Source organism: Leuresthes tenuis, unplaced genomic scaffold (genome assembly GCF_036924035.1).
Source record: "Leuresthes tenuis unplaced genomic scaffold, fLeuTen1.0.hap1 SCAF_22, whole genome shotgun sequence".
Lineage (NCBI taxonomy): Eukaryota > Metazoa > Chordata > Actinopteri > Atheriniformes > Atherinopsidae > Leuresthes > Leuresthes tenuis.
The window spans coordinates 25,347,000-25,373,745 of NW_027325376.1; the positions used below are offsets into that span (position 1 = coordinate 25,347,000).

At 40.9% G+C, this 26,746-nt stretch overlaps 1 protein-coding gene across 1 annotated transcript in view; it reads left to right on the forward strand.

The window, feature by feature from the left end:
- Positions 1-26,746, forward strand: part of adam19a (ADAM metallopeptidase domain 19a) — a 223,620-nt gene that overhangs the window by 23,606 nt on the left and 173,268 nt on the right. The window contains exon 2 of the mRNA XM_072376152.1: positions 15,971-16,050. Within this exon, the coding sequence (XP_072232253.1) occupies positions 15,971-16,050 (80 nt within the window). The remainder of the gene's footprint in view (positions 1-15,970; positions 16,051-26,746) is intronic.

Below are 26,746 nucleotides of genomic sequence, written 5' to 3' on the forward strand. Positions count from 1 at the left end.
TCATGAGGTTCAGTGCTTACTGAGCTCACCAAACCAATTTTGTGATCCAATTAATCAGTTTTAAGTAGTAACAGGTCTTCAACTCAATAACATGACAGGGGTGCTCAAACGTTTGCACGGCATATTTTTAAAATTTGATTTAATTTCACACAACTTGTTATTGCTACACTAAATGACTTTATGTGGAAAACACCCCAGTACTCACCTTTCATTAGAAAATGAATGACATGCCACTGTGATCATTTTCTGTGAAGACAGAGTCAATTATTATGCAGCGACAGAAGGGTGCCCAAACTTTTTCATAAGTGAGCATTTTATTACCCAATGCCCGAAACCCTTGAATTGTTTGACAGTCTCTCACCTTCAAAACATTAACATTTCCTCAAATATCAGGGCAAAATTAGTAACCTTGGGCTCTACAGATGAAGAGATATTTAGGAGAATTAAAAAATACTGCAAGTTCTTCTTATCCCACCATTAATTTCCATTTTCACTTTCTCCGAATCAAAACTATAAGTTAGAAAATAAAGGCCGGTAGTTTGTGACAATCATACTACTCATTTTCTTTCTTTCTATTCTTTTTCTATTCCTTTTTTTTTTTTTTTTTTTTTTTTTTTTTTTTTGTAAATATAGGAATTGTATTTTCTACTAAACCTAATTAACAAAGTTAAAACAGAAAAAAACATGTAATGCGTACGGTCATTTAGGGGCAAACAAAGAAGTTTCCCAGGGTTTGTATGTGATTTATTTTGAAATGTTGAGTGCCTATGGTTTACAAATTCAACATTTAACTGTCTGGTGCTGGTCTTGACCTCTTAAAGTCTTGGCCTCATCTTCGAGTCAAGGCATGCAAGTATATCCTGTTTCCCCAATATTTGACATAGACCTTGTTAATTTGAGCAGAATAGTGGGAATAGTGTACAGGAACATCTGCTCTAACTATGGGTTGGAAGTCCCAAAGTCAATGTCGTAGATGCCTCCAAAGATGGTGGAAATTGAGCAAGATCCTCTGGGACTTTCAGATCCAGTCTGATAACTTGCTGATGACTAAACAGACAGAAATTGTGGTAGTTGACAAACTACAGAGTTGGGCAGTAGCAATAGGTGTCGTAATCCCAGGCAACAGGAACATCAAGAACAACAAAAATCAAAAGCTCTAAGCTTGTTGAAAGGATGTGGTAAATAAAGGCAAGTGGTAAGAGATTCCAGATTCCAGGAATTATTGTCCAGAAAAACGCAGTCTAAGGAACAGCTTTTAGAATCGGTTGAATCCTCAAGCTATAACTCATTCCAGTTGCAATTTGGAAATGCGACTGCAATTCAAAAGAAACAACCATTTCTTCAAGAACTTTGAAAATGTATTCATGTGGATTCACAAAAATGTTTTTACACTGATCCCACATCAGTGATTCACATAAGCTGAACAAACCATTACATACTGTAACAAAGTGAACAGGATTTTTCTGACATTTGGTAATAGGCTGGTCTGTTATGGCATGAGACTCTGTTGATATTTCAGGCAGTCTAATGGGACGTTTTGTCTTTAGGCATGTGCTTCATTGTATGCCCAAAGACGACAAAACAGGCCTTACCCATTTTACAACTATTTTGGGGGCAGGTGGAGTTGTTCACATTTCAAAGGAGCAATTTAAAAAAAAAAAAAAAAAAAAAAAATATATATATATATATATTTTTTTTTATTTATTTTTTTTTTTTACTGGCTTTTGGAAATTAAATCCAGTCAGTTTATTTTTCTAATTTCCACATGTTCCCGGTGGATCCTGATTTAAAATAATTTTTTGGTATTGATTTGTGAATAATGAAAAGATAATTTCTAAACCTTTTCTCACTGTCATCTATTGGGGGTGACCAGGTGTGTGTTGTTGTGTGTGTGGGCATGATTCAGTGCTTGATAAACTAATGATTGAGGTCTTCACAAATGTATTACAAAACAGCTTATTTTTACATCGTGTTTTGCCTTCCAGATGTATCATCTGATAACCTTAAAGCTGAAATGAAACATCTGAAAACCGTCGTGTCCCTACTGTTCATATATTTTACTTTTACTGAAATATAATGGTTATGTCCTAGCGCTATCTGTGATAGAATGCATATCCAGCCTGGGCTGATGGGTATGAATCACTCTCTTTCAAGTTTCAAGTTCAATAGAAGTGTTTTTGTCAATTTGAAGTGAGCTCATGATTCATCTGCACTAATATAGTCATCCTGTAGACTACAGATCCTTGCTCTCTGGAAATGAAAGACATTATTCCACAGATCTGCACAGTTTCATGCACTCAAATAAACCCAGCAGGATAAATGAGGAAAGAGAGGCCTAAGAAAAATAATAGTATTCCAATTATTATTTAAATATTTATTCATCATTTATTTATATATATATATATATATATATATATATATATATATATATTTAGAATTTTTAAATTATTTCTAATTATCTTTTACAAACTTATACGAGGGAATCAGAGGGGGAGTAGCTCCCCAAAAGAGACCTGAGCTTTCCCTAGATTTATAAGAAAACATATCCGTGTAATTTTTTTTCTCCCCCTTGTCCTGTTCAGCATTATGGCAGCAGAATTGTAGTCTGAATACCTTTGATGCCAAACAGATTTGCTTTGCCAAGGGAAGTTTTATAAATGTAAAGCTCCCCTTGATGCCCATTTATTTATTTCTGTTGACAATATATAACATGTAATAGAACTGAACCGGACCGGGGGACAAGGAAAGAAGAAGAGGAAAGAAGAGGAAACAGAACAAAAACAGAAACAAAAACCAGACAACCAGCTGCTACACCTGTAAAAAACTAAACAGACAACAATCCATGGCCTCTGAGGGGAATCCAGCCTTAGAGCCACCAGGAGCACCTGAAAGCAGACAAGCAGAGAAAAAACAAACACACAAACAAACAAAAACAAGCACAAGAAGCAGCAATCGCATACAACACAGCTGTGGATATAAATGACCTGAGACGACATGATAATACATCAACTGCTTAGCGAGCATGCTACTGGACTAATGAGTGTGTGTGTGTGTGTGTGTGTGTGTGTGTGTGTGTGTGTGTGTGTGTGTGTGTGTGTGTGTGTGTGTGTGTGTGTGTGTGTGTGTGTGTGTGTGTGTGTGTGTGTGTGTGTGTGTGTGTGTGTGTGTGTGTGTGTGTGTGTGTGTGTGTGTGTGTGTGTGTGTGTGTGTGTGTGTGTGTGTGTGTGTGTGTGTGTGTGTGTGTGTGTGTGTGTGTGTGTGTGTGTGTGTGTGTGTGTGTGTGTGTGTGTGTGTGTGTGTGTGTGTGTGTGTGTGTGTGTGTGTGTGTGTGTGTGTGTGTGTGTGTGTGTGTGTGTGTGTGTGTGTGTGTGTGTGTGTGTGTGTGTGTGTGTGTGTGTGTGTGTGTGTGTGTGTGTGTGTGTGTGTGTGTGTGTGTGTGTGTGTGTGTGTGTGTGTGTGTGTGTGTGTGTGTGTGTGTGTGTGTGTGTGTGTGTGTGTGTGTGTGTGTGTGTGTGTGTGTGTGTGTGTGTGTGTGTGTGTGTGTGTGTGTGTGTGTGTGTGTGTGTGTGTGTGTGTGTGTGTGTGTGTGTGTGTGTGTGTGTGTGTGTGTGTGTGTGTGTGTGTGTGTGTGTGTGTGTGTGTGTGTGTGTGTGTGTGTGTGTGTGTGTGTGTGTGTGTGTGTGTGTGTGTGTGTGTGTGTGTGTGTGTGTGTGTGTGTGTGTGTGTGTGTGTGTGTGTGTGTGTGTGTGTGTGTGTGTGTGTGTGTGTGTGTGTGTGTGTGTGTGTGTGTGTGTGTGTGTGTGTGTGTGTGTGTGTGTGTGTGTGTGTGTGTGTGTGTGTGTGTGTGTGTGTGTGTGTGTGTGTGTGTGTGTGTGTGTGTGTGTGTGTGTGTGTGTGTGTGTGTGTGTGTGTGTGTGTGTGTGTGTGTGTGTGTGTGTGTGTGTGTGTGTGTGTGTGTGTGTGTGTGTGTGTGTGTGTGTGTGTGTGTGTGTGTGTGTGTGTGTGTGTGTGTGTGTGTGTGTGTGTGTGTGTGTGTGTGTGTGTGTGTGTGTGTGTGTGTGTGTGTGTGTGTGTGTGTGTGTGTGTGTGTGTGTGTGTGTGTGTGTGTGTGTGTGTGTGTGTGTGTGTGTGTGTGTGTGTGTGTGTGTGTGTGTGTGTGTGTGTGTGTGTGTGTACGAACATGCAACACCCATGGCACAGCACCTACATGGTAACCGTGCTTAGTTATGAGTGTATAAGTGTACAGGGCCACAATCCACAGCCCCCCCCCAAGCAATCAGAAGCAGGCAGAGACGGCCACAAGACCCAGGCCACCAGCAGCCCCCACAGAGCACAGAACCCAGGAAGCCCACCGCAGGGACAACCAGGCATCCACCCAGAAGACTGCAGAGGAAGCCCCCGGAAAGAGCCCCCATAAGCATAGGGCAGAGGCCCTCCGGGAGCCAGGGGCAACAGCCCACCAACCCCGCCAGGCCCCAGCCGCCCAGACATGGGCCGTGCACTGGACCCGGGCCCCGGGAGCCCGAGCGCCCCCAAACCCCCCGGCAGAGGCCCCACCCAATACCCAGGAGGGCCAAGCGCCCCAGACAGCCACACAGTGGGTCAGCGCCTGCCCCAGCGCCCCTGGCCAAGTGCCCTGGGAGTCAAGACATGCCCACAGGTGGGTGAAGTCGCGAGCAGCGGGGAGAGGCAACGCCGCCCCCCCCATCGGGAGAAGCACAAGCAGGCCAGGCGACAGCAAGTCCCAGATCCAGGCCCAATCATCACCACACACACTTTCACGTCCCATACATCCACACGTCCTCCCTCCCTCGACTCCGCTGGGGTGTAGTGCAGCGGGCACACCAGGGGGCCAGCAGCCCCCCAGCCACCACAGACCCCGAACCAGCAGAACAATTAATTAATCCTCTTGGCCCCTCCCGCCCCGAGCAGCAACCAGGAAGCAGGGGTGTGGGAAGAAGACCCCTCCCCTCACCCTTCTGGCTCTTCAATATTTTCTAATAGTGAGCGATTTAAAATTGAGGGGCAGCCAAACTTGTAGAACTGAGAGCGCGGCCCCCTGGGCAGCCTACATACCCAAAGAGCCCCGCCCACCAGATGCCACTCAGTGTAACCACCCCCCAAGACCTAATGTGTGTGTGTGTGTGTGAGTGTGTTTGATAAGTAGTAATGTCTAAGGTGTAATTGAAACAGGGGCGGGGAACTGCAGAGTGCAACCAAAGGGGACCACCTACGTGGCCCCATCCACTACACCCCACCGAACACACATGCCCCCAAAACCCTTCATGTGTGAGTGTGTGCTGTGTACAGGAGCCAGAAGGGAGAGGGGTAGCCAGGGACTGGCTGCAATAGGCATCCCCGCTACCTGGGAGCCAACCCAGGGCAGGAGACCTTGGAGGTCCCAGAGCAACAAGCCCGGCACCAGGACCTGCACCAACCCGTGGCGTGTCCAGGACAACCCAGCCCCCCCAGGCACAGGCAGGGCCCCCCCCTGGGCGCAAGGCAGCGCCCAACCACCAGGGCCCAGGCCCAGCACCACCACCCACGCCAGAGCGGCCCGGCCACCCGGCATAGAGCCTCCGTGTAATTTTTGAATGCTGGTTTGGTGATGCTGAGCTCATTTTTCAGGATGATAATGCATCTTGTCTCATTGCAGAGCATTTCAACTTTTCCTTTGTTAATAAAAAAACATCTCAATCACATGGACAGCAAACAGTCAAGTCAAGTGTATTTGTATAGCACATTACTGGAGATGAATGCATGGATGAGTTTCTGAGAAAGAAGAGGGAAAACCTTTAATTCTATTGATGTTTCTGAATTGGTAAAAAGCTGCCTTGGTGACAGCTTTGATGTGGCTGCTGAAAGTCAGATCTGAGTCTATCAACACTCCAAGGTTACCAACTTGGTCAGTGATTGTAAGGGCACGAGTCTCACAGAATTATCTCAGTTTTGTCTTGATTTAATTGTAGAAAATTCTCTCTCATCCAGTAGTTTATTCCCTCCAGACACTGACACAATATGTCTGCTGGGCTGCAGTCGTCTGGTGACAGAGACACATAATGTTGTGTATCATCTGCATAACTGTGATAATTGATGTTAAAGTTCGGCAATATCTGACCCAACATATACAAGTTAAACAGAAGAGGTCCAAGAATTGACCCCTGGGGGACTCCACAAGTCATGGCCACTCGCTCGGATTCATAGCTGCCAATTGTCACAAAATAACTCCGGCCTTCTAAATAGGACCTGAACCAGTTATGGACCGCTCCAGAAACTCCAAACCAGTTTTCCATCCTGTGCAACAGGAATCTGCAATCTACAGTATCAAATGCGGCGCTGAGATCCAACAGAACCAGGACTGAAACATAACCAGAATCGGTATTCAACCTGATGTCGTTTAACACTTTGACCAGAGCTGTTTGAGTGCTGTGACATCTGAAGCCGGATTGGAAGTTATCGAGACTTCCACTTTCATTCAGAAAGTCGTTGAGCTGGTTAAATACAACGTTCTCAATAATCTTGGATATAAACAGAGGTTAGAGACAGGTCTGTAGTTGTTCATCACAGAGGCGTCTAGAGTTCTCTTCTTTAGGAGTGGCTTAATAGCAGCTGTCTTTAGTGACTTGGGAAAAATTTCTGATGCCAGTGAGCTGTTAACTATTTGTAGGAGATCACTTTCTACTGAAGTAAAAACAGTTTTTAAAAAGTCAGATGGTATTATGTCCAGAGTGCAAATCGTGATTTCAAATGCCAAACTGTTTCCTCCAAGATTTTTAAATCAACAATATTAAATTGTGACATAATGTCAGTTAGTTCTAGGTTTTAGATTAGATTTCTTGTTGGTCTGTGTGGTGTGAATGTTTTGTCTAATTGTTTTGATTTAAAAAAAATAAATAAATAATAAATAAAATAAAATAAAAAAATTGGCAAAAAAAGAGTGGAGAGGAGGTCTGGGTTTAACTGTTTAGGAGAATTTGAGTTTTTCAGCCACAGAGAACAGAGTTGAAGAGTTGTTGGCATTCTTATTAATCAGTTCAGATAAATGCAGCTCTCTGGCCTTGCTCAGCTCATTGTTAGAACTATGCAGGCTTTGTTTGTACAGTTCATAGTGAATTTGAAGCTTTGTTTTCCTCCACTTACGTTCAACTTTCCTGCATTCTGTTTTCCGAAATTTGACCATAGTGGTGTTTCTCCATGGTGTTTTCTGTTTGCTCAAGATGCTCTTGATTCTTAGCGCTGCAACAGCTTCCATTACATTCAAAATTTTAAGTTCAAATGATCCAGCAGTCTGTCAACCGACTGTGCGCTCATTGTTGGTAACATAGCAATGGCCTCCCTAAACTGAGCACTTGTTTTGTCATTAATGTACCTCTTCTTAACTGAAAAGCTGGTTGTTTGAACATTCTGAGTAATCAATAAATCCAATAAAATACAGAAATGGTCAGACAAGGCCAAATCAATAACCACAACAGAAGAAATATCAACACCTTTGGAAATGACCAGCGGTCCGTTTCACAAAGCAGGTTTAGTGAAAACTCTGAATTTATTAACCCTGAAATGAGGGAAACTGAGTTTTCCGTTTCACAAAGGGAGGTAACTCAAACCAGAGAGAGGGGGAACTATAGCCTGTTTCAGAGAGAGAGAGATAACTTAAGCTCTCGGTCAGTTACCGTAGTAACTGACTCTATGAACCTAACCTGGTCGGGACCAGTAAACCTCGAGTTTCTCTCTGTGTCCGCCCTCTTTCAGCAACACGCACCACTTAATGTCTTCATTCAGTCAGCAGGCGAGTTTTGGTGTAGCCTACATTCAATTCAATTCAATTTTATTTATATAGCGCCAGATTACAACAATTGTCATCTCAAGGCACTTAAGTAATATAGTCCAATTCAAGCCAATTGGAATTCAATTCATTGTAATCATAATCAAATTAATTCATATAGAGCCAATTCAAAAAATTAATATCCTAGCTAAGGAAACCAACAGATTGCACCGAAATGTGTCTTCAGTCCAATCTCCCGTCCTGAGCCTGAGGGACTGTGGAAAGGAACGACTCCCTTTAACAGGAAGAAACCTCTGGCAGAACCAGAACCAGGAAGAAACCTCTGGCAGAACCAGACTCAGGAAGGGTGGCCATCCGCCTCGACCAGCTGGGGTTTGAGAAGACAGAAAAGAGGGGAAAAAAACACCATAACACCATTCAAAGGATATCTGTTGGAACAGGGAAACACAAGTTAATAATCACAATAATGTCACATGTACATAAAATCAATTTTGAAATTAAACAGGGGGAAAAAAGAGAGCAAAGTGAGGAAAGGTGTGACAGATGAGGTCCCCCAGCAGTCTAAGCCTATAGCAGGTTAACTATGGGATGTTTCAGGATTACCTGAGCCATCCCTAACTATAAGCTTTATCAAAAAGGAAAGTTTTAAGCCTAATCTTAAAAGTGGAAAGGGTGTCTGCTTCCCGGACATTTACTGGCAGCTTATTCCACAAGAGAGGGGCCTGATAACTGAAGGCTCTACCTCCCATTCTACTTTTAGAAACTCTGGGAACAACAAGTAAACCTGCAGTTTGGGAGCGAAGTGCTCTGTTAGGAAAATATCTTACAATGAGATCTTTAAGATATGATGGAGCTCGGTCATTAAGAACTTTATATGTGAGAAGAAGAATCTTAAATTCTATTCTGAATTTAACAGGGAGCCAATGAAGAGAAGCTAAAACTGGAGAAACATGATCTCTCCTGTTAGTTCTCATCAGAACTCTGGCTGCAGCATTTTGGATCAGCTGGAGGCTTTTCAGAGAATATGTGGGACAGCCCAATAATAAGGAATTACAGTAGTCCAATCTTGAAGTAACAAATGCATGAACTAGTTTCTCTGCATCACCCTGAGACAGGATGTTCCTGATTTTAGCAATATTACGAAGGTGAAAGAAGGCAGTCCTAGAAACTGCAGTTTTATATGTGCGTCAAATGATAAATTCTGGTCAAAAATAACTCCAAGGTTCCTCACTGTAGAACTAGGAGCCAAGGAAATACCATCTAGAGTAACTATATAACTAGACAATTTCTCCCTGAAGCGCTCAGGTCCAAAGCGAACAACTTCAGTTTTGTCTGAATTTAAAAGCAGACAGTTCTGAGTCATCCAGGTCTTTATGTCTTTAAGACAGGCTTGTAGCCTGACCAACCTGTAGGTTTCATCTGGTTTCATAGATAAGTACAGCTGAGTATCATCAGCATAACAATGGAAATTTATGCCATGCTGTATGATAATGTTACCTAATGGAAGCATGTATAAAGTAAAAAGAATCGGTCCAAGCACAGAACCCTGAGGAACTCCATGACTTACTCCAACGTGTGAGGAAGATTCCTCATTTACAAGAACAAACTGGAATCTATCAGATAAATATGACTTAAACCAGCCTAATGCAGTTCCTTTAATCCCAATAACATGTTCAAGTCTCTGTAACAGAATGCTGTGATCGATCGTATCAAATGCAGCACTGAGATCCAACAGGACAAGCACAGAAACAAGTCCGCTATCAGAGGCTAAGAGGAGATCATTGGTAACTTTCACCAGTGCTGTTTCTGTGCTATGATGCACTCTGAATTCTGACTGAAACTCTTCAAACAGATTATTTCTATGTAAATGATCACAAAGTTGAACTGCAACTATTTTTTCAAGGACTTTAGACAAAAAAGGGAAATATAGGTCGATAATTTGCTAACACTTCTGAATCAAGTCAAGGTTTAATTATAGCAACCTTAAAAGTCTGAGGTACATATCCTGTCAACAAAGACAGATTGATCAAATCCAATATGGAAGAGTCAATTAAGGGGAAAACCTCCTTGGACAGTCTGGTTGGGATTGGGTCTAAAATACAAGTTGATGGTTTAGAAGAGACTATTGCTGTTGTTAGCTCAGAAAGATCAACTGGACAGAAGCTGTCTAAATACAATTCAGGTTCGAAAGATACTTCTAAAGCTCCTCTACTTGATGATACATCAGTGATAATAATGGGAAGGATTCCATTAATCTTCTCTCTGATAGAAACAATTTTATTGATGAAGAATCTCATGAAATCATCAGTGCTGAGAGTTAAAGGAATACATGGCTCAACAGAGCTCGGACTCTTTGTCAGCCTGGCAACAGTGCTGAAAAGAAACCTGGGATTATTCTTATTCTCTTCTATCAATAATGAATAATAAGCAGTTCTAGCTTTACGAAGTGCTTTCTTATACGTTATTAAACTATCTTTCCAGACTAATTGAGACTCTTCTAAATTAGAGGAACGCCACTGTCTCTCCAGCTTTCTTGCAGTCTGCTTTAAAGCAGCTGTGAATTATACCAAGGAGCCAACCTCTTCTGACTGATTACCTTCCTTTTCAGAGGGGCAACATTGTCCAGTGTTGTACGCATTGAAGCTATAGTGCTGTCAACAAGAGATTCAAGTTCTACTGGAGTAAAATTTAGGTAGCCGTCCTGTGTCATATCTGCACATGGCAGTGAAGAAAAGGATGATGAAATCAACTCTTTAAATCTGGTTACAGCATTCTCTGACAGACACCTTCTATATGTAGAATTCTTCTCAGAAACCGTGTAGTCAAGTAATGTAAATTCAAAAGTTATTTAAAAAATGGTCAGACAAGACAGAGTTATGAGGGAACACTGTTAACTGTTCACTCTCAATGCCATAAGTCAGCACAAGGTCAAGGGTATGATTAAGGCAGTGAGTAGGTCTGTGAACACTTTGAGAAAATCCAATAGAGTCTAATATAGAATTAAAGTTAATATTTAGGCTGTCATTTTCAACATCTACATGAATATTAAAGTCACCCACTACAATGACTTTATCTGTACTCAGCACTAACTGGGATAAAAACTCTGAGAATTCAGAGAGAAACTCAGAATAAGGGCCAGGTGGACGAACAACAAACACAAGAGGTTTTTGTGATTTCCACTTTGGGTGGGAGAAACTGAGAATCAGAGATTCAAAAGAGCTAAAACTAATCTTGGGTCTAGGACTGATTAGTAACCCTGATCTGAAGATAGCTGCCACTCCTCCTCCTCTGTCTGTGGTTCTAGGAACATGAACATTTAAATAGTCAGAGGGAGTTGATTCATTAATGCTAACATGATCCTCCTGCTGCAGCCAGGTTTCTGTAAGACAAAATATATCAATATGATGATCACAGATCAAATCATTCACTAAGAGAGACTTCAAAGGGAGAGATCTAATATTCAGCAAACCACATTTAATAGTTTGATGTTTTTGTTCAGTTAAAGTTTTTGTTTTAAATTTTTTTTGCACAAGATGATTTGCTCCTTTTGTGTTTTTTGATTGAGGGGGGGGCAGCATCAGGTGGGAAGCCGCAGAGAAGTGTGTAAGACTACAACTCTGCATCCTGGTTTCAACCCTGGGATGTCATGTTTTTGGATGACTAATAAATTCGTCCATATTTCTAGAAATTAGAAGAGCTCCTTCCAAAGTGGGATGGATGCCGTCTCTCCTCATCAGACCAGGTTTTCTCCAGAAAGATTGCCAGTTATCTATGTAGCCCACGTTGTTTGCTGGACACCATCTGGACAACCAGCGATTGAATGAGGACATGCGGCTAAACATGTCATCACTGGTCAGATTTGGCAGGGGTCCAGAGAAAACTACGGTGTCCGACATTGTTTTGGCAAAATTACACACCGATGCAACATTAATTTTAGTGACCTCCGATTGGCGTAACCGGGTGTCATTACCGCCGACGTGAATAACTATTTTACCGTATTTACGTTTATCCTTAGCCAGCAGTTTTAAATAGGATTCTATGTCGCCCGCTCTGGCCCCTGGAATGCATTTGACTATGGTCGCTGGTGTCTCTAATGCCACGTTTCTGACTATAGAGCTGCCAATTACCAGGGTTTTGTCCTCAGCGGGTGTGTCGCTGAGTGGAGAAAATCTATTTGAAACGTGGACAGGTTGATGGTGAACCACGGGCTTGACTTTAGGACTATGACTCCTCTTCCTGACAGTCACCCAGCCACTCTTAAGTCCCGGCTGCTCGGGATCTGCTCGGGGACGACTAACAGAGCTAGCTACGCTAGGTGGCTCCGCACTGACTAAAGGGGCCTGGCTCGCTATCGGGTGGTTTTCAACAGTGCAGAGCCGAGCTTCCAATTCAGATAACCTTGCCTCCAAAACTACAAAAAGACTACATTTGTTACATGTACCATTACCACTAAAGGAGGCAGAGGAGTAACTAAACATCTGACACACGGAGCAGGTGAAAGCAGGAGATGGAGGAAGAGAACTGGTAGCCATGCTAAGCTAGAGAACCAGACACACCGCTAAAAAGTGAAAAATAAAAACTAAAGATCTGTAAGAGTGAGCGTTAGAATATAACAAGTATGGGATAGAGTTAACTGTGCAAGATGTGGAAATTATAGGGAGAAATAAGGTGATTATTAGTAGTTCAAGAAGAGCGAGAACTGTCACACAAAGCAACAGGAAGTGATGCAATACGTCTTACCGCAAAGCCGTCAGCCACCAGAAAAACGTGGTCAGTTTGTCATTGAGTTGCTTCTAGAAGTTCTGGAAGTCTATTTGGCACAGTAGGAGGCAACATTTTTCACGGCATGTCCTTTTGACAACGATCCCGTGCAGCATTATTGCACAGAGAATTAAATATTCGTCGGGAGATGGTTATCAGATTGCTCATAGATGTTTTAGCATTTCCAGACAATTATCTTTTTGAGCGGCACCATCAGAATCTGTTGGGAGAAAAAGGCCACCACCCGTTTACAGGCATCTGCCTTCTTTCCGTTGGCTGAGTAGAAGTCTCTTAGTTTAAATAGGCTTAATTATTTAACAGAATATGACATAGATGAGAAGACATTTGTGTGTGAAAACTGCATTATGTTGCGATAAAACAACACTTAATATTTACTTTACAGTGTAAAACATGATAAAAATAAGGTTCCTCCACACCGAGGTCTCTACCTTTTTGAACAATGTTTTTATATTTCATCTTAAGCTGCTGCCAAGTGCGCTTCTCCCCTGCGGGATTGCACCTAACTGAAATAAATGAATAGGCTACCATTCAAGCAGTTTTCCCTTGTAATATTATTGTGATTGCGAAGGACTACATTTAAACTTACGCACTGACCCAAGCAGCAATGTTCTCCCACGCCGTCGCCCCCCCCCCCCCCCCCCCCCTTTTTTTTTTTCTTCTCCCCCACCTTTCCTCCCATTTCAGCATTTATCTATAAAACAAAAATTTGGGGGTGCTGTTTCATTAAGAAAAGTAGCACTTGTGCTCTCTGTTAACCATGTTTCTGTCAGAAAAAGAAAATCTAAATTGTGTGAAATTATGAAGTCATTAACTAACAGTGACTTATTGGACAGAGATCTAATGTTAAGTAAAGCTAGCTTTGTGGAGTTTACACTGGTCTCTGTTGTATTCTGAGTTGTACGTGGTACCGTTAACAGATTAGATTCACCCAGCAAGTTGACTGGTTTTTTTTTTTCAATTCCTTCTTTTACTAACTAATACAGGAATCATACTGGGTCCCAGATTGTTCTCAGAACAGCTATCAGTGGCAGGGACCCTGAACGCATCATGGCATATTGTTTTGTAAACAGTCTAGATCTCAGTCTAATATAAAATATGTGGTGGAAATTGCTAATGCAAAAATAGGGGCATGTAAGATTGGATCTACAAAACTAAACTTCATAGAAAAACGTACACACCTGAATGGAAACTTAACCATGCATACAAAAACTTTAAAGTCAAAGAAGATTGTGGAGGCAGATGATGACGCAATGAACTGAAGCCTGATTGTTAGAGGTTGACGATACACTCAGCTCATGAGACACGATATTGTGTTCACGAGAACGAGACAAGATTTTATTTAACTGATTTGCACATGCATTTTGAAATGTTTTATAACTCTTTACATGCATGATGTAAGCATGAGCTTTTAATAAACTTATTCCACAAATTTAAACCAAATTGCCGCGGTGTATGGCATTTTTTTCATACAATGCTTGCATATTGTCCGTGTCTTTTCAGTCACTCTACTGCCATTTATCATTTCCTCCGGGTTCCCAAATTGCTGCCAAGCAAACTATTTGAAAGTAGCGGGGACATCTTCAATGTTCATACCGGTATTTTCCGATGTCATTCTGGCTAAGCTATCCAATAGAAGTTTGGATAGCTTAAAATCTCGTGAGACACGAGAAGGCGACTCGATGAGAAATATCAAGTTTAATCTTGAGAGCTCTTGTGGTACGAGATCTCGTCACACCCCTATTGATTGTGGAAATTAAATGTGAGGACTTCACATACATTTACTCTTGTTTCATTATGCCCATTACAGAAGTTCTTTCTGATTTAAATCAACACCAACAGTGCTATTCAGTAAGCCATAATTACATCATAAGAATCTTAATGTTCTAAAATACTCGGCTTTTTAACAAAACAATGGAGCTGATTGTTGTTTTTTTATCAGAAAACAATGCATACTTTGATGTGCTCCTCAGTGCAGCTGAGGTGTGGCAGATAAACAGTTTTAGCTTTTTGGAAATCAGCGTCACAGACTATCTGAATGTGTACCCATTCTACCTCATTCTTATGCTGCTGCTAGCTAATCCACATGTTCCCAGGTTCATTCATAGTCCTGGACTACTGTCTGCACTGTGTTGTCTGTCTTGCAAATATTTGCACTAATTAGGGCCCGAGCTGCAAGGCAGCGAAGCCCTATTGTATCTGAAGGAATTATTCTTTTTATTCTTTGCGCTAGTTGCTCGAAAACTCACGAAACTTGCCTGGGGCGCCAGTCGTGGGGGGAAACGGCGCAATTTGGCGTTTGCGAACATTGGCGTCGCAAAATGGCTCTTTAGCGCCACCTACAACATTGCAATAACGCCTAACAAATGGGGACATTTTGCTGTACCCTGACAAAACTCGGTACATGCCTTCGTCATGCCAAGATACAGTAAAAAGCCTATGGACACCATGGTGCCAGGTCCACAGGAAATCGGCTATTTTGAGTGAAACATGTGTTTTGGCACCATTTTTGCCCATTTCCACACCTTGCATATGATTGACCTCCTCCTACACATTTCATGTTATAGGCTTCAAACTTACTAACTTATGTTACTACTCAGTCATGGGGGACTAAAAGTTATCCAAAACTTTCTCAAACCTTAAAGGGTGTGGCCGTGGCGAAAGTTCAACGACTGACTCGCCATCAAACACAAATAAGCTTATAACTCCCACATACATTATCCAATCTACCCCAAACTTCATATGGTGCACTTGGGCTCCACCCAGAACGCATAGAAATGCCCTAACTTACACATGCTTATAGCGTCATCTGCCTGGTGACCAAAAAACGCACTTTTTACGTCTGGTTCGCTGCAGCGTCTATTCATATACATGAAATGAGTGTCTTCATATACATGGGATTCTCACATCCTGCTCTACACTTGACGGATGGCTGTAATGTTCCCTGCGCATCGGACGGCGTCCAGCACATACCCCGACGTGCGCACGTGTGAGGGCCCGTTCACGGCAGCTTTAATTGTTGTTACACTTTTTGTCATTTTATGTATTGCACTAGGAGTCCGCATGGAATGACATTTCGTTCAACTACATGGTCTGTATGTAGCAGAATGAGAATAAAAAGAAAACATGACCTTGGTTGTATGTTGTTAAATTACTATTTAATATGCCAGATATTGTGGGGAAAAAAATCATGACATTTATATCTTTTGATGTTAATCTGTACTTCACTCTTCCACTGTCAAACACCTTGAAATCATTTTAACTCCAAACAGCTACACCAGATGCCATATTAAGCAGGCTTACTAAACTGAGTTCTCTCAGTGACAGTAACACTTCACTCTACAGTTCCTGTCATTCTGGTCATTGTAAACACTCACATTAATCTCCCTCCTGTTGTGTGTTCCCCAGGGTTGCGCAGGGGAAGAACTGTGACGGTACAGTGGATTTCTCAAGGTCGAACCAAGAGGGATGTAAAGATCACAACACAGGTGAAAGTCTTAACTGTGGTCCAAAGAACCTGGAGTGTATACTACATCTAGCGAGATTAATATACGGCAATGCATGGTCTTTTCCCCCACTGTGTCTGCAGTCGTGGGAACAAAGGCATAAAGTTATAGCTATGGTTGCAGAATTCAGTAAGATTCATCCTGACTCTTAAAAGGTACCCAGATCTGTGTGCAGATAGTGGCCTTTGTATCCTGAATATTAAGTTAATTCTCAGTAGTGTTACTTTCGTCAACGAAAATTCTGACTAAATATCATAGTCAATGTACATTTATCACGTGACGGAAACGAGACGAGATGCAACATAAATGTTGGTCATGTGACGAAACTATAATTAAATATATAATGCAATATTGTTGACTAATAAAAACGAGACTAAATGTTTTTTTCCATTTTGGCAACTTAAGAAACACATTCAACAAATTAGGATGGAAGATGTTGAAATGTTACCTTGACATGTTGGCGTCTCACAGTGATTTTATGGCTCACGACCCAATGCTCAATGCAAAGGGAACAAAATGTAAAAAAAATAACTATTACAAAGACATTGTATGAAAACAAGTAGAGAGCAGCTCAGTAAATAATCCACTGTACAGTCCATTGTCTGTCTACTTTGTGATGTGGCACCTATGTAGCTCAATTGGTTTGGCAGGTGCTCTATGTAGAGAGGCTCAAGTCCACATCAGTCATGTTCATGTCTCAGCCTGTCGACTTCTCTCTGCCACCTTTCCCATCTCTCTCCCCCAGAGCTGAATGGAGATCACAAGTTCCAAAAAAAGAAAAAAAAACCCAGAAATTTGTCCAAATTCAAACGTACTTAATAGCCAGTAAACTGCATGTGTGAGAGCAGGATCAAACCTGAATGCTGTTCACATAGTACTGTCACTGCAACTCCAATAATGACTAACTACTGACATATATTTGACCCACTATTTGAAAATGTTGAATTAGAACTTTATCGCAATATGATTTGTGGCATTGTATGTTACACTGTGACATTTGTCAGTATATTTTTTCAGATTATCCTAAAAGCTCGCATGATATTAGATACCGTATGATTTTCATTCTACAGTAGGTACATGGTAATGATTTGATTTCAACATGATGCAGTTTCTTGTCACTTATTGTCTAATGTGACAATTAGACAAATCAATTACTGCACCTCAGAAAGCTCTTTGGAGGAAAATAGTTTCCTTTGGGGTTGTTGAAACAAACTTGTCTCTGTCAATTCCCACTCTTTACTTTTTTGCATGATTAATATTTTTCATACAGCTTAGGCTTGTATTCTTTTTGTTATCTGATTTTTGTTATCCGACTTGTTTTTATAAACTGTTGCATGTGTGTAGATGAGCAACTCAACTGTGCTGACATAGCTCATGTCCAGGACATGACAACTTGGCCTGGTTGTCACCTCGGGAAAAAAGGGAAAGATTGTGTTGAATTAGAGGAAGTGAGAAGGGAAAAAGAGACTGTAGCTCAAGATTGTGGTACGACACCATTATAGTTGCCACTGGTCTTTTTCAGCCCGTTAGTACATCAACAAAATTAGATAAAATTTCTGGGTTTTATTCTGCTTCTTTTATCCAAACTGTGGCTGAAAGCATGATGTTTTGTCAGTTCCTCTTTTCATTTGTCCATATATTTTGAGCTAAAAGTAAAGAAATAATTCCCTAAAATGACATAATTTCCCATAGTTGTATTATATATTCTGGAAGTTAAAGGTCAACTTTACTGTTAACGCTTTATTGTTAGTTACTGCTCAAACATTAACTCCAACTAATCAAAATAGTTGCTGTCAAAGAGTCCTTGGGCAAGACACTGAACCCCACGTTGCCTCCCAGTGTATCATTGGGGGTATGAATGATTAGAAAGCACGTAGTTATGTGTATCTTAAGACATGCTGTATGAATGTGTGTGAGTGGGTGAATGTGGCATGTAGTGAAGCGCTTTGAGTGGTCAGTTAGACTAGAAAAGCGCTATACAAGTCCATCCATTTACCAACATTTGGTGTTAGTTTTTTTTATTTATTTTTTTACTTATGACCCATACTTGGACTGATGATGATACTTGGACTAATAGAGTCAGACCCACAATAAAAACAAATTTCAATCATCATTTTACATTTTACCCAACTAAATTCTTTGATTTGTGGAAAAAAATATTTATCGTCTTTCCATTTATCCTCTATTTCATAGTTGCTTAGAACAAGCTGTCCTAAGGGTATGCCGGGGTCAGAAGTTTTACTATGCTTGAAGTAAAGTTGTTTGTTTAAACATATATTCTGTCTGTGCAACTGTTCTAAGTTTCTATACCCTCCTGTCTGTGATGCACAACACTTGTGCTTCTGATGTCAAACTTTGTTTGATCAGAATTTTTGTTCAGACTGACATTACCATTACATGATAACTACAGACTCCTTATTTAGATTACTGTGGTAATCAAACAACAACACTCTCAACCTTTTCTTTTGAGTCCTCAGCCAGCAACCAACAGCTACAGTCAGTCCAAATAAAAGGGGTATTTTGAGAACTGGTACTTGAGTGGGGCTTCACAGATTTGGCTTTGTTCAAAGATGTGCTGTGCCTCCCTTCTTCTTAATGCTTGCTTCAGTTTTTTTGTGCTCCACATCTCTTCTTTCTGTCTGTCTGGTGATTAGATTATCTCTCACCTCGCAAGCGAGCTCGAGATGGCAATGACCCATCACCCTGAGAAGATTGGGGAGCACACACATGAATTCATGCCTGGCGCAGTCACTGTTCAGAGGGTGGTTGTCTACAGTAGCCTTTTATGCAGAGAAGCTTTTTGAATTCACATCACATAGTCACTGTGATGATACATTATGGATTTTCTGAAGCTGCTCATTTAAAAACAAGCTAATGAAAAACTAAGAAAGAAATTGTTTCCTTTTGAATAAGTTAGATAACTGCCTTAGAATTGATTAGTACATGGTTAAGGTATGTCAGCACTCAATTAGCATGATTTTTATTGTATTGAATGTGTGAGAACAGTCAAACTCAGTCATCCAGAGTTTTGTACTGCCAAGCACTATCAATTGTTTTTACTTTCTTTGCATGTCTGTTATTTAAATATTCTGTGTAGATTTGTAGTTTTTCTTTGTGAATTTTGCCTTGTAGTTGTTTGTTCTTTTTTTTTTCTTTTAAGGGCCTCATCAAGGTGCTATGAGCAGTCAAATGACCTTGAATTGATTTTATAAGTCCTTGGAGCGAAGGCACTTTGGAGACAGCCAAGGCCAGTTGCAGAAAAAAAGAGTCGCAGAGGCAGGAAGATTTTCAGGAGTATGTCTCACTGAGCTATATAACAAACATGTTTTGAAGCTTTGTTCTTTCGGTCTTTTTTTTTTTTTTTTAATTTTTCGCTCTTTTTAACATTTATTCTTTCAAGAAAGTCAGCCCAACCCTCATGGAATAGTCAGAGCAGCTTCACCTTCGAACAAAGAAAATAACTGTGATTTGAAGTAGTTGTGATGCTTTCTTTTATTTAGATGTGTTGTCCTGCAAACAAATTATTAAACATAAAAACTTCATGGCTCCCACACATACAAAATAATTATGCCTCCTTGGTATGGAAGATGGTCTTCTATGTCTCAAAACTAGTGTTGATTCCTCTATTTTGCATTTGATTATAACAATACTACAGAGGTTTGTGAACCTTAAGGTTAGGTGCTTCTGACTCATTTTGAAGTCAACTGACCTATATCATGCACACTTCTTGGCCTGAAACTGCCCTGGAGCTCCTCACGACTTTGGTTTCCAGTCCATCACCACACCATTTTGCTTAATGGTCGCTTGACATTTTTGTAGACTTTTGATGGTGTCTTTGTGGCTGTTTCAGCACAACAACAAAGTCATGTGTCATGCTGTATCAACTGCATGGCTGTACATGTGCAAGGCTCACATGGAGATTTGTTTTCATGACAGTGGTGTAAAAGCATAGAAATTGGCAGATTCTATTGTATCAGCTTAACATCATCCGTGTGTTCATTTGACCCCATTTTGCATTCAAGCTTTGATAACATTTTTTTCACTTCCTGTGATGATATTGATGGTTGGCTTCAATGCTTTCTTATTCTTCAAGAGCTTAAAATGAGTCTGTAAAAATAAAAATCATTCAGCTGGGAACCGTACATAGGACACAGGACATATATATGTCATTTTTAAAAAATCTCTTCTCCCTGAAGATTAGCGTTTAGTCAGTGGAATATATATATATATATATATATATATATATATATATATATATATATATATATATTTCAGACTATATTGACAAGTATTCACTCATCTGCCTTTACATACATATGAACTTAAGTGACATTTCATTCTTAATCCATAGGGTTTAATATGTCGTCGGCCCACCTTTTGCTATAACAGTTTCAGCTCTTCTGGGCAAGCTTTCCACAAGGTTTAGGAGTGTGTTTATGGGAGTTTTTGACCATTCTTCCAGAAGCTCATTTGTGAGGTCAGACACTGATGTTGGACAGAAGGTCTGGCTCACAGTCTCTGCTCTAATTCATCCCAAAGGTGTTCTATCAGGTTGAGGTCAGGACTCTGTGCAAGCCAATCAAGTTCTTCCACACCAAACTGGCTCATCCATGTCTTTATGGACCTTGCTTTGTGCACTGGTGCACAGTCATGTTGGAACAGGAAGGAGCCATCCCCAAACAGTTTCCACAAAGTTGAGAGCATTAAATTGTCCAAAATCTCTTGGTATGCTGAAGCATTCAGAGTTCCTTTCACTGGAACTAAGGGGCCAAGCCCAGCTCCTGAAGAACAACCCCACACTATAATCCCCCTCCAAACTTTACACTTGGCACAAGGCACGCAGACAAGAACCGTTTCCTTGGCAACAGCCAAACCCAGGCTTGTCCATCGGATGCCTAATGGAGAAGTGTGATTCGTCACTCCAGAGAACCTGCTCTAGAGTCCAGTGGCAGCGTGCTGTACACCACTGCATCCAACATTTTGCATTGCACTTGGTGATGTATGGCTTGGATGCAGCTGCTCCATGGAAACCTATTCCATGAAGCTCTCTACGCACTGTTCTTGAGCTAATCTGAAGGCCACATGAAGTTTAAAGGTCTGTAGCGATGGACTCTGCAGAAAGTTGGCCACCTCTGCACACTGTGCATCAGCATCCACTGACATTTTTCGTGGCCTACCACTTCATGGCTGAGTTGCTGTCGTTCCCAATTGCTTCCACTTTGTTATAATACCACTGACAGTTGACTGGAATATTTAATAGCGAGGAAATTTCACGACTGGACCAGTTGCACAGGTGGCATCCTGTCACGGTACCACACTGGAATTCACTGAGCTCCTGAGAGCGACCCATTCTTTCACAAATTTTTGTAGAAGCAATCTACATGCCTAAGTGCTTTGAATTTATACACCTGTGGCCATGGAAGTGATTGGAACACCTGCATTTAATTATTTGGATGGTTGAGTGAATACTTTTGGTAATATAGAATAGATATTTATTGTCATTGTCACAGGTACAATGAAAGTAAAAGTGCTCTCCAGTCAGTGCATCATTCATTGCGTTTGCATAAGAATATAAAATGAAAAATAAATAAAGAATTGATAGAAACATAAAACAACAGTGTCAGCATACATAAACGGTCATTGCATGAAAACAATCTACAGACATGTATACTTTGTCACAATCAGATTCCATATTGCACATTATTATTTTTTGCAGCATTGAGGTTGGTTATTGCAGTTGGATAAAGTCTGTGTTTGAGTCTATTTGTCATTGTGTTAATTGATCTGTGCCGTCTGCCTAAAGGCAACAGTTCATTTTTTTTTTTTTTTTTTCCCCTTGTCCTGTTCAGCATTATGGCAGCAGAATTGTAGTCTGAATACCTTTGATGCCAAACAGATTTGCTTTGCCAAGGGAAGTTTTATAAATGTAAAGCTCCCCTTGATGCCCATTTATTTATTTCTGTTGACAATATACAACATGTAATAGAACTGAACCGGACCGGGGGACAAGGAAAGAAGAAGAGGAAAGAAGAGGAAACAGAACAAAAACAGAAACAAAAACCAGACAACCAGCTGCTACACCTGTAAAAAACAAAACAGACAACAATCCATGGCCTCTGAGGGGAATCCAGCCTTAGAGCCACCAGGAGCACCTGAAAGCAGACAAGCAGAGAAAAAACAAACACACAAACAAACAAAAACAAGCACAAGTGTCAGGCAGGCCAGGCGACAGCAAGTCCCAGACCCAGGCCCAATCATCACCACACACACTTTCACGTCCCATACATCCACACATCCACACGTCCTCCCTCCCTCGACTCCGCTGGGGTGTAGAGCAGCGGGCACACCAGGGGGCCAGCAGCCCCCCAGCCACCACAGACCCCGAACCAGCAGAACAATTAATTAATCCTCTTGGCCCCTCCCGCCCCGAAAGTCAACAGTGCCTGAAAGGCAACAGTTCAAACAGAGAGTGACCAGGATGGTGGGTGTCCTTTATAATATTCTGGGTTTTTTGGAGACAACGGGAACTGTGTAGTTCTTTCAGTGTGGGGAGAGGGGCGCCGGCATACCATACGCACATGCAGTATGTTAGTATGCTCTCAATGGAGGCACACTGGCTGGTCACTCAAGTAAGTCAAGAGCGCAGTTCATCTCAAACTTATCAACAGTATTGCATTATTTTATCAATATTGCATATTCTTGCAACTTGTGGTTTAGCCACCATGATCAAAAATATTTTTTTCTCAAAGTACATCTTGACAACAAATAATTCTGTGAAAACAGGAAGCGGTGAATTATTTCATTACTGCTTTTTGGATGACAAGATGTTTTACACATGAATGTCCTTTTAAAGTTGGACTGAGAAAATATGAAGAAAGACAGCAGGACAGAATAACAGCCTATTACAACTTAAAGTTTTCAACTCTTTTTGTGCCTAGAAATAGATTTAGATAATTTAATATACAGTCATGAAGGTCACGGCCTGACGACGCTAACAGAACCACATCATCCGCAAAAAGCAGAGACCCGATTCTGAGGTCGCCAAATCGGACACCCTCAACGCCCTGGCTGCGCCTAGAAATTCTGTCCATAAAACTTAGGAACAGAATCGGTGACAAAGGGCAGCCCTGACGGAGTCCAACCCTCATCGGAAACGTATCCGACTTACTGCCGGCAATGCGGACCAAACTCTGACACCGGTCATACAGAGACCGAACGGCCCCTATCAAGGGGTCCGGCACTCCATATTCCCAGAGCACCCCCCACAGGACTCCACGAGGGACACGGTCGAACGCTTTCTCCAGGTCCACAAAACACATGTAGACTGGTTGGGCGAACTCCCATGCACCCTCAAGGATCCTGCCGAGGGTGTAGAGCTGGTCCACTGTTCCACGGCCAGGACGAAAACCACACTGCACCTCCTGAATCCAAGGCTCGATTATCCGGCGGATCCTCCTCTCCAGTACCCCCGAATAGACCTTACCAGGGAGGCTGAGGAACTACATGTTCCTCAGCCATGTTGCAACTAATGTTGCAACTAATTTGGTTAATTGGTAGCGGATCAGTAACTGAAAAAAACAGTACCTTATAGAGGCAGAGTCACAGAAGTGGGTGAGCGGAGGTTCTGCAATCTACAAAAACTATTGTCAAAAACCATTTGGTACCCATGATCTGTGAGTCCTTAGCTGGCACTGCATTAAAAACAAGCATGATTCTGTCATGGAAGTGGGTTTCTATCCACATTTTAAGCTATGTCCCAACCATTTACGAATTGAGTTGTAGATACATGTCCATGTTTGGGACACCGAGTTTGCAAATCAGCTTTGGTCAAGATCCTAAATAACTTTATTCCTATAAATTTGACTGCTGTACAATTGGAGTTTATTAGTAATACACAGCCAGCGCAGATTCTTGCTGTTCATCCAAATTAAATTTTCTCTCAAATTTAGTACTATTTTGTTTTTAACAAAAGAAACACTGATTTATAGTATTATGTATATGTAATAATGATATTATATCGTAAGGGACCATTTTGATCTTTGAGTGGAAATTAAACTCAAACTCTTAATAATCTATTGATCTTTGAAGTACTTTATCAAGTGAAAATGTTAAAAAGTTGCTGTTCTTAGAACCTCACTTGTGAAAATTTGTTCTCTCTCTTTTCATATTACTACGAAATGATTGAATTTTTTTTCCTAACTTTGGTAACAGCCTTGCACAGAGGCCTGACTTTGGACCCATCAACACATTTTGGACTGACTGGAAAGCTGACTCTAAACCAGGCCTAAATATTTAGCATCTGTGGTGAAACCACCTCATCTCTGTGTCACTGCATGTGAACAAAGTCTGTGTTTATCAGATTGTTTCCAAGAAAGTGAGATAGAATGTTTGGCTGTTCATATATTTTTGCCTATGTAGTGCATAGGCACTCTTTTGTCACTCATATTCGATTAAAATATAACGAACAGTAATGCAAAATGTGTCAAAGTAACCCCTTTGAGGATACCCAGGTGTGTTGATGTGGATTTGCAGAATTTGCTGAGAACAAAACAGAGCTTTCATCCCTCTTCATTGCCCTATTCTTCCCATGTTTTGGTCTCATCTAAGGTCAGACTGCAGTCAGGCTGTAATGTGTATTTGTCCCCCATGTGTGAAAATGTTTGATTGCTCATTTTTTCCTCAACAAATCCTGCTCTTGTTCCAGTCTTTGCTTTCTATCTAAAAACTGAGCAAAACTGACACTGCCAATTGTGCATGCAAATTCAAGCTGTTCAGTTCTTAATTTGAATTAATTCAATGTTGCAGCACAATAATGTCATCTGTGTCGGGCAGGGAAAGCACAATAAAATATGCTGTGGAAAAAAGTCTGCAGAATTTTAAAGCAAATGGCTGTTTTTTACAAATCTAAAAGTCCGACTCCAGCTCTTCGGTGCACAAATTGATAAAAAGGGTTCTTGCTTTTAGTTTAGTACTACAGCAAGTAACTTGATTACCGTCTATATAGCCATGCTATATGAAAATGTAAAATTTTACTTAAAGAGAAATCAAAAATCTAAGTCTTTATTTTATCAAGCAACATTTGTATGACTGCAGTTCTACAGTTAAGGATAAATTAAAGTTGTGCTTTGATTACATATTTATTAAGTTACAGTTGAAATGCATTCAAGTTGAGTTGAGCAGTACAGCTTGAGGAAAATGAAATACTTAGTCATTGAAAACACTTGAATAGATGGAGGGAAAGGCATTTATTTACACTTTTTACTCATTATTTGTTTGATCTTTTAATTTGTCCAACCGTTCAGGGTGCGTTTTGTTCATGTAAATTGTCAGTTTCCACAGCTTAGCTATTCTGTTTACTCCAAATTGAAAAATCCAAGTGTAAATAACAGCAGCTGATTGAGACGGTTGCGGTTGAACTAAAAATGTTGATTGGCTACATTTTGATAACAGATAAGACTCCACCCTGCAGGCTCTGGTGATGGTTAAAGAAGGATGGATCTGTAGATTTATATTAACTGTGTATCAAATGTCTTTGTTAAATAAAGCCATAGAAATTTATACTCCAACTCTCTTGTTATGCTTTGATCAGACGGAAATCGCAACGACAAAGTTAGTAACTCTCTCAAGAAGAAAGCCAAGCATTTAGCAGCTTGTTCTATACACTAGTCAGGAGTTGTTTGGGGACCAAGAAAGAGCTAAATGGAGATTGATTGTTGAATTCAAAGAGACCATCCTGGTATTATGCTTTTGGAGTCTTTTTCCCTTCAGTTTATTAACAGTAAATGTGTGCTATGATGCCAGATGATCAGTTTTTGGTCCCTAGTCATTTTACGCATGTTCAAATTATCCGGTATTTGTGTGTGGATTTACATTTTCAAGTACCCAAAGATACTCTTATATTATATTACACATTTGTAAATTGAGTAATACCATTTGTAACAATTGTAAGGCTAATTTCACTCCATGGAATGGATCCTTTCAGAAGGAAGTTGGAGTAAAACCGATGTTGTCTGAGGCAGACCCAGAGATGTTCCAAGATGAAGCAGTAGGTGCATGGTGGCTTGAGAAGGACTGGGAAATTCTTCAGACAGAGACACAAGGATAAACTAGAGTACTGTAAATCCAAAAGGGTTTGAGTGGGCATAGAGTTGAGATTCAACTAAGCAGTTGGCTGATGACAAACAACTGGTGGTCTGTCTCCATGCCACTATACATACACATTGATAAAGAGAGATGGAGCCTGCCAGCTGGGAAGCAGTGGTAAAACTGCAGGGCATGACAATTGTACCTGCTTGTTACCTTGCAGTTCACTGAGTGTTTTTAAGACTACTGTAAAACAAGAAGGGTCGACTCATCAGTCTCAGACTCAATCTCATGCTGTTTGGGTGGATGGATTGTGTTTGCCAGATGAAAACACCTTTTGCATCAAAACTTCCTGCAATCTCAGACAAATGTCTTTTTGTCTGGCTCTTTCATTTAGTGGCTTCTGTAGCTTCAATTTCACAATCAGCATTTTCATTTGCTGTGACCCTGGTCCTGAGGTTAGTAAAGGTACAAATGTGTAGAAGTTTTCCAAATTGCCAGAAGGCTCTTTGAAGAAGTCAATCAGGAGTTTCAAGCTAGAGCAGGTTTTTAGGTTAATGTTTCTTTGCATCTGGCTATCTTGATCTGTGCCTGT